Raw genomic sequence first — 7,500 nt, 5'->3', positions numbered from 1 at the left:
ACTATTTCTTGTCATTTAGTGTCTCTTGTGCCACTTTTGTGTGTCTTTGTGGTTATTTTGTCACCATTTGTGTCTCTTTTTCTTTGTTTTGTTTCATTTCAACTTTTGTGTCTCTCTGTGGCCTTTTTATGTATTTTTTTAAATCATTCTGAATCTGTTGTCAGCTGTTTTGTGTCTCTCTTGTGGTCATTTACCGTCTTTTTGTCGTATTTTTGTGTCTTTATGTTGAGTCTTTGTTGTTGTTTTTAGTTTCTGTTGTCATTTTGTGTCTCTATTTGGATGTATTGTGGCTGTTTGTGGTCAATTTTGTGTCTTTTGCACCACTTTTGTGTCTCTGTGGTCATTTTTAGACCTTTTGTCTCTGTTTGTGTCCCTCTGTTGTCATTTTGTGTCTCTTTTTAGACAACTTGTAGTTATTTGTGTCACTTTTTTATCCTTTTGTTGTCGTTTTGTGTCTATTTTCATTTTCATTTTGTCTTTTTGATCACTTTGAGTCTCTTTTAGACATTTGCAGCTCATTTCACTTGTTTTGTGTCTCTCTTATGGTCATTCAGTGTCTTTTTGTCGTATTTTTGTGTCTTTATGTTGAGTCTTCGTGGTAATTTTTACATTTTTGTTGTCATTTTGTGTCTCTTTTTAGACAACTTGTAGTTATTTGTGTCACTTTTTTATCCTTATGTTGTTGTTTTGTGTCTATTTTCATTTTCATTTTTGTCTTTTTGATCATTTTGAGTCTCATTTAGATGTTTGTGACTGATTTTAGTCATTTTGTGTCTCTCTTGTGGTCATTCAGCGTCTTTTTGTCGTATTTTTGTTGAGTCTTTGTGGTCGTTTTTAGTTGCTGTTGTCATTTTGTGTCTCTTTTGAGATTTTTTGTGCATTTGTGGTTGTTTTGTGTCTCTTTTGAGACAACTTGTAGTTATTTGTGTCACTTTTTTATGCTTATGTTGTCGTTTTGTGTCTGTTTTTTCGTTCTCAGTCCTGTTTCGTGGCTCGTTGTGGTAGTTTTGTGTGTTTTTGTCTCCGTGGTTCTTCTCCTGACCGACGTCTGGCTGTAAGACGTTAAATGTTGAACACATGCTGGTGCTTCCACGTCAGACCTCGGCGTTAAAGATGAAAACCGTTGAAAGTCCTCGGCTCCTGATGCTGCTGTGTTTCAGCGCCGGTCTCGTTCGGCGCCTTCAGACGATAAAAGCGTGACGAGCAGCTCGTGTCAGGCTCGGCGGCGTTTCCTCGGGGAGCCGCATCGACCTGGAAAGTTTGTTGTGCAGCAGCTCGGAGGTGTAAACATGAAGGTAGGGCTGTTGGACAGGCTGCCGTCTGCTGGGAGCCGCTGGACCTCTTTCCTGGTTTGATGTCGTGCTAATTAGAATATTAGCGAGCGAGCGTAGCGTCGCTGACACACTTTAATCCTGCAGAAGCTCTCGGAGGGTCGATTTGTGTGTCCTGGTCCCGTGTTCTTGGCTGAAGGAAGCAGGTCGAACAAACAGCAGCAGGAGGCGGCGTTTGAAGAAGGAAACCAGCCTCGTATCAAAGACGGAGCCCGAACGGACCAAACAGAACCTGGAATACAAAGTCCTGAACCGCCACGGAGGAGGAGAGAGAACGCAGAGACGTCTTCCAAACTGAATCTGTCCAGCTGTTCAAAGGGACTGAATCCAGGTTTAAACAAACAGTCATCAACTAAAGCTTCCATCACCTATAAGGTCCATGTTCAACAGGACAGTCGGAGTCTCCACCAGAACCCTGGATGTTCTCTGATGGAACCACTGGAACATAAATCATTGTCATTTACTTTGGTTCTGTCATAGGTTTATTAAAGGTTTTCTGGAGACATGATAAAAACCTGCTGGATCATAAATAAACAAACTTGACTTATCAGTTCTGCTGATGGAGAAGGTTCTGTTTCTCTAATGTTCTCAGCTTCATGGCCTCCTAACTCCTCCTGAGTGGTTCTGATCGACTCCAGCTGCTGACTCCTCTGATCCAGTTTCAACAGAACCATCTGATCCACTCATTAGACTGAAGTCTGAGGAGCTCAGCAAAGATCTGGAGAAGAACATCAGGGACTGGAACCAGTCAGAAAGTCACTTGGAGACATTTCAGAGCAGCTTCAGAACCAGAACCATCAGTGTGTCATCATAAAGTTCATGGTCCAGTTGTGTTACTGCCACCATCAGGAAGGAAACACAAACTAGCAGCTGCTGCTGAGAGACGACTGGTCAGGATGGTCAAGAGTCAACCAGGAACCAGCAGGAAGCAGCTCTGGATGGACCAGAAGCTGCTGGAACACAGCTGTCAGTGTCCACAGGGTCTGACATCAACATGAGCTGAGAGGCTAATGGAGAAGGAAGTTCTTCCTCTACAAGCAGAACCTTAAAGCTCCACTGAAGTCTGCTGCTGGTCACATGGACAACGAAAAGGCCTTCTGGAGGAAAGTTCTGGTCAGATGGAACAAACACTGAGCAGAACCATGTCTGGAGGAGAGAAGGTGAGGCCTTTAACCCCAAGAACACCAAACCTACCATCAAGCATGGAGGTGGCAGCATCATGCTCCATTCCGGTAAATGAAAAAAAAAAACTGGAATCAATCAGTTTGGAGAAGATTGTGTCGTGCCATCAGAAGACCTCTCTGAGTTCTCTCCTCCTTCTTCTGTTTGAACAGAGCTGCAGGACTTTGAACAGATTTGATCTTCTGCTCCAAATTCCTGTGAACAGCAGCAGAGTGCAGTAAACTCGGGGCCTTCGGGGGTTTGTGGCTCCAGAACAACAAGCTGGTTCTTGGTTTTCCTTCCGATCTGCTCCGCTGCAGGTCGGTTTTCCCCGTTTGTCACTTTTCTGCCATTTGTCGCCTCAATCGGCGGCTTCAGCGGCTGAATTTTACATGACGCTAAACACAGTTTGTGCGCCTGTGTGCGGGTTTAACGGGACATTTTGAGGCTCCTCGTCCTCCCCCTCCATCTTTAAATCTGTGTCATTACTCCACCAGCTCCTTTGTAGTGACGCCAACTTGGCAGCGAAGCCGTCGCTGCTGGGAGGAGTGTGAGTCGACGTGTTGTTTAAATGAGATGTGTGCGATGTCGCAGGTGCAACTAGGACAGCAGCAGGAGGACGAGGAGAAAGTAAAGTTTCTGAGATGAAACCGCCGTGAATATTCATGAGGGAGCGAAAGCAGGACGCCGACACCTTCCAGCTCCTTCTCTCTGTCCTCATGTTTGTTTGTAGTCATTGTTCGTGATGTTAGCGGCGAAACGCTCGACCTTTTCAGGCGTTTAATCCTCGACGCGCTGCTGAAACGGGATTAGAGCCTGAAAGGAAACATGGGATTAAGTTGCTGAGTGTCACTTTGAAGAGGAAACACTCGACTCGTCACGGTGAACAAATGCTGCAGCCAGAAAATCCTGCAGCTCCAAGTTCGTGGGTTTCAGTCCACAAAGATCGGATCTGATTCAACAAACTCAGGCTGAAATGTGCCGAAGGAGCCGAAGGAGCCGACGACCGGAGACCATGTTGACAGCTTTAAACCGGTCGACCGGATGGAGACTTCTGGGTCGGACTCATCAACAAACACACCGACAACATGTGAAACTAAACGACGACAAAGACGCACAGAAAGGCCAGAAACAGAGAAACTTAATGACCTACAAAGAGACGCAGCATGAACACAAACGTCACGTCTTAGACGTACAAAGTAGATTCAAAACCAAAATAAAAGACGAAAGCCACCAAAAACATCCATCCATCATGTATACACCGCTTCATCCTCACTAGGGTCATGGTGGGCTGGAGTCCATCCCATTACAATAAAGGCACAAATGCAACATGAAAGGAGCAAAACCACCAAAAAAGACATCAAACCACCACAAACAGCAACAAATCAACACAAAATCACCAATATAGAGCTGAAATCACAACAAAAAGAGCCAAAACCACCAGAAAAGACACTAAATCATCACAAAAAGAGAAAAAAGACAAAAAATCGGCAAAATTACAAAAAAAGAAAACAAGACAAACCCACGACTTTAAAGACACAAAACCACCACAAGAAGGGAAAATCACCAAAAAAAGACTCCAAACTACCTTAAAAACAAGCAAAATATGCAAGAAAAAGACACAAACACACCACTACAGAAACACAAAATCTCCACGAAAGGCACCAAATCAACACAAACGACACAAAACGACCAAAAAAGACCAAAAAAATCTCCACAAAAGACAGAAATCACAACAGAAAGAAGCTAAAATCATCAAAAAATGACAGAAATCCTCGTAAAAGAGCCGAAACCACCAAACAGTCACCACAGACGGCCAGAACTCCAGCGGGTCGGCCCGGTTCAGTGCTGCTGACATCAGCTGCTGGCTGTCGAAGGCTTTCTTTGGTTCTCTGCAGACGCCGAGTTAATTTCCATCTCTTTCTGATTTGTCCGTTGGGCGCCTCAGACACGCTGACGTCGGTGAAAGAGTTCAGAGGAAGTTTCCCGTCAGCCGTCACCGCCGTTAGCGGCGAGTCTGGCTGATCTGCTGCGGGTCACATGGAGCCTCTTCACTCGCCGTAAATCTGTAAATCCCGGCTGAAAGGAATCGCTGCCGTGGACAGAAAAGTTCGGTCCTGAGTCGCTGCTCCGGACTCCGCTGTCACCGGCTCTCAATGCAGCGCTAACGTAGCTTAGCACGAGGACGGCCGGGTGTGACGGCTTCATTCAGGCCCACCGTGTCTCAGATTAGCTCTAAAGCCTGCAGCCGCCGAGACGAGGAGTAATCCGGACACAAAGAGCAGCGACGTGAACAACATCAGGACCAGCATCTGCAGAACCCAGACGGTGGCAGGACCGCCATCGATTGGTCCATCACACGGTCGTCAGGAACTTATGATTAAGACTCGTTTCAGCCACGAAGCTGAAAGTTTCTTCAGCTGTTTAATAAACTTTAAAACCATAAATACAGTTTGGGGGAAAACATCCTTTAAAACTACGACTCCTTCAGGACGGCAGGACTTTGGGGAGACCAGTCCAGAACCTTCAGTCCAGCCTGATGGAACCATTTCTTCACCACTTTGATGTGTGTTTGGGCTCATTGTCTGGTTGGAACATCCAACTGTGTCCAAGATCAACCTTCTGCTGATGGTTTCAGGTTCTCCTGAACAACGTGGAGGTGATCCTCCTTCTTCATTGGTCCACTGACTTTGTGTAAAGCTCCAGGTCCACTGGCAGCAGAACAGAACCAGAGCATGATGCTGCCACCTCCATGCTGGATGCTAGGTTTGGTGAGAGGCCATGAAACTCAGAACACAACTTTCTACGGCACCAGAACTGACAAATCAAGCTTCTGTATGAATATTTATTTTTATATTTTGAATACTTCCCAGCAGGTTGTGTGATGTTTCCAGAAAACCTTGAATAAACGTATAAAAGAACCAACATACAGGATTGTTTTAGTGACAAAGATTCACGTTTCAGTGGTTCCATCAGAGAACATCCAGGGTTGTGGACGGAGACTTGTCCTTCCTGACTGTAACATTCCTGAACACCAGAATGTTCCACGTCTGCTCCTCAGCCCTCATCAGCGCGTCTCCATGCAGCAGCAGCAGCAGCTCCTGCATCGCTGCTGCGACTCCTGGGAGGCCGACAGACGACAGCCCGGCCGGCTGAATCAGCAGCACAGACACACAAGCTGCCCGAGGCGCCGCACGCCGTCGTGGTGCCGACGCAGCACCAACACGCCGTCCTGCTTCTGTTCTTCTGCTCCGAAACTTCTCTCACTTTGGCTCTGCGGCGATTCTGCACTGTCAGCGGTTGTGTGTCTGTTTGTGGTGATTGTGTGTGTTTGTGAGGATTTGGTTTCATTTTGCGTCCCTTCATGGTTCTTCTATCTGTTTCTAATAGTTTTGTGTCTTTCTGCGGTTACTTTGCGTCTCTTTGTTTTCGTTTTGTGGTGATTTTGTGTATTTTTTTGCGGTTGTTTTGTGTCTCGTTTTGTTTGTGAAGCCGTCTGAATGAAAACACGTCTTTTCTGTGTTCCTGTTGTGTCTTTGATTCCTGACAGGTTGTGTTTGGACTGAAGCTGCAGCTGCTGATCTCCGTCGCCGTCACGACGCCAACATCTGGACTTCAGGCGTCCGTCACCGAGCAGCTGGAGGGAAACCTGACGAGTCGTCTCCGTCTACCTCGACCCTCCAACCTCCTCCTCCTTCTTGTTCTCTGCTTTGGGTTTGCAGAGCGGCGGCTAGTGGGCAGGGTCTATCTGTGCAGGGGCGGGGCTTCGACTGCCTCCTGGGTCCTTCGGCCAATCAGAGAGGAGAACCGGTGGAGGTTTGTCCACGTCGGCGAATGGAAATGTTTCAGGAAATTCTGACACCTGAAACAAAAACACAACAACAAATAAATATAAAGTTTTTCTTTTGTTTGTGTGTCAGGATAAAACGAAATGACCACAAACACACACAGAAAGACAACAAAGACACAAAACAACCACCAACAGGCACTAAAGTAAAACAAGGAGACACGAAACGATCATAAAGACACAAAACAACACAAACAGAGGCAAAGACACACAGAGAGAAACAAAATAATCACAGAGACACAACGAGACGCTAAAGACACAAACAGACAACAGAAACCAACAACAACACACATAAAGCTGCCTCGTCCAGTGACACAGCGCTGTGGCTAACACAATGACATGTTGGGGGTCCTGTCAGTCTCCCGTCCCTCCGAGGACGGAGCGTAAACGAAGCGTCTCACCGGGATGAAGGCCTGGTTGTCACGGAGACAGACGTCCTGCAGCTCGCCGAGCAGCGCCGTCACGTGACCCCGGTGGGCGGAGACTTCCTGCTCCAGCCGACCAATCCTGGAGCTGCAGGCGTGACAGAGCTGGGAGACGGAGGAGAGGAGCCTCTGCAGGGGGACGGATGATCAATCAGTCAGTCGATCGATCAGTCAATCAGTCAATCAATCAATCATATTGATCTTTTGGGGTTTTGTGTCTCGTTCTGTGTTGTTTTCTGTCTTGTTTTTGCTGTTTGTTTGTTTTTAGGACAGTTTTTGTTGTTGTTGACATTTCGTGTCTTTTCTTTGTTGTCGTGTGTCTCTGTGCTCATGTCGTCTCCTCATCCTAACTGTCTCCAGACTTTTCCTCTCTGCTCTGCTCATCAGCTGGAGATGTTCCACCTTCAGCTGAATGGATCTTTTTTTCCATTTTGGTGATTTTATAAAAGGAAACATGAGTTTAAAGCTATTTGGGGTTAAAACAGGTCAAAACAAACAAACAAACAAACAAACAAACAAACAGAGACGGCCCCGCCCCCCATTACCTGGCATGCTGCCACCTCAGCAGCTCCCATGATGCTCTCTGCTCCACTCAGCTCCAGGGGCTCCAGCAGGGGGCGGGGCTGAACCGCCACGGAGCGCTGTGATTGGACGAGACCGTCTCTGACCTGTGGAGCACAGCATGGGGTCAGCAGCTGTCTGTGTGTACCTGTGTGTGTGTGTGTGTGTGTGTGTG

General features: G+C 46.7%; 1 protein-coding gene across 1 annotated transcript in view; it reads right to left on the bottom strand.

Moving 5' to 3' along the window:
* Positions 1 to 7,224: 7,224 nt before the first annotated feature.
* The window catches only part of LOC103365275 (coiled-coil domain-containing protein 171-like), a 5,641-nt gene continuing 5,365 nt past the window's right edge, over positions 7,225 to 7,500 (bottom strand). Inside the window, exons 5-6 of the mRNA XM_008292679.1 lie at positions 7,310 to 7,432; positions 7,225 to 7,230 (exon numbers count right to left, since the gene is read on the bottom strand). Coding sequence (XP_008290901.1) covers positions 7,225 to 7,230; positions 7,310 to 7,432 — 129 coding nt within the window. The remainder of the gene's footprint in view (positions 7,231 to 7,309; positions 7,433 to 7,500) is intronic.

Source organism: Stegastes partitus, unplaced genomic scaffold (genome assembly GCF_000690725.1).
Source record: "Stegastes partitus isolate 25-593 unplaced genomic scaffold, Stegastes_partitus-1.0.2 Scaffold823, whole genome shotgun sequence".
NCBI lineage: Eukaryota > Metazoa > Chordata > Actinopteri > Pomacentridae > Stegastes > Stegastes partitus.
This window is presented reverse-complemented; position numbering and strand designations above follow the sequence as displayed.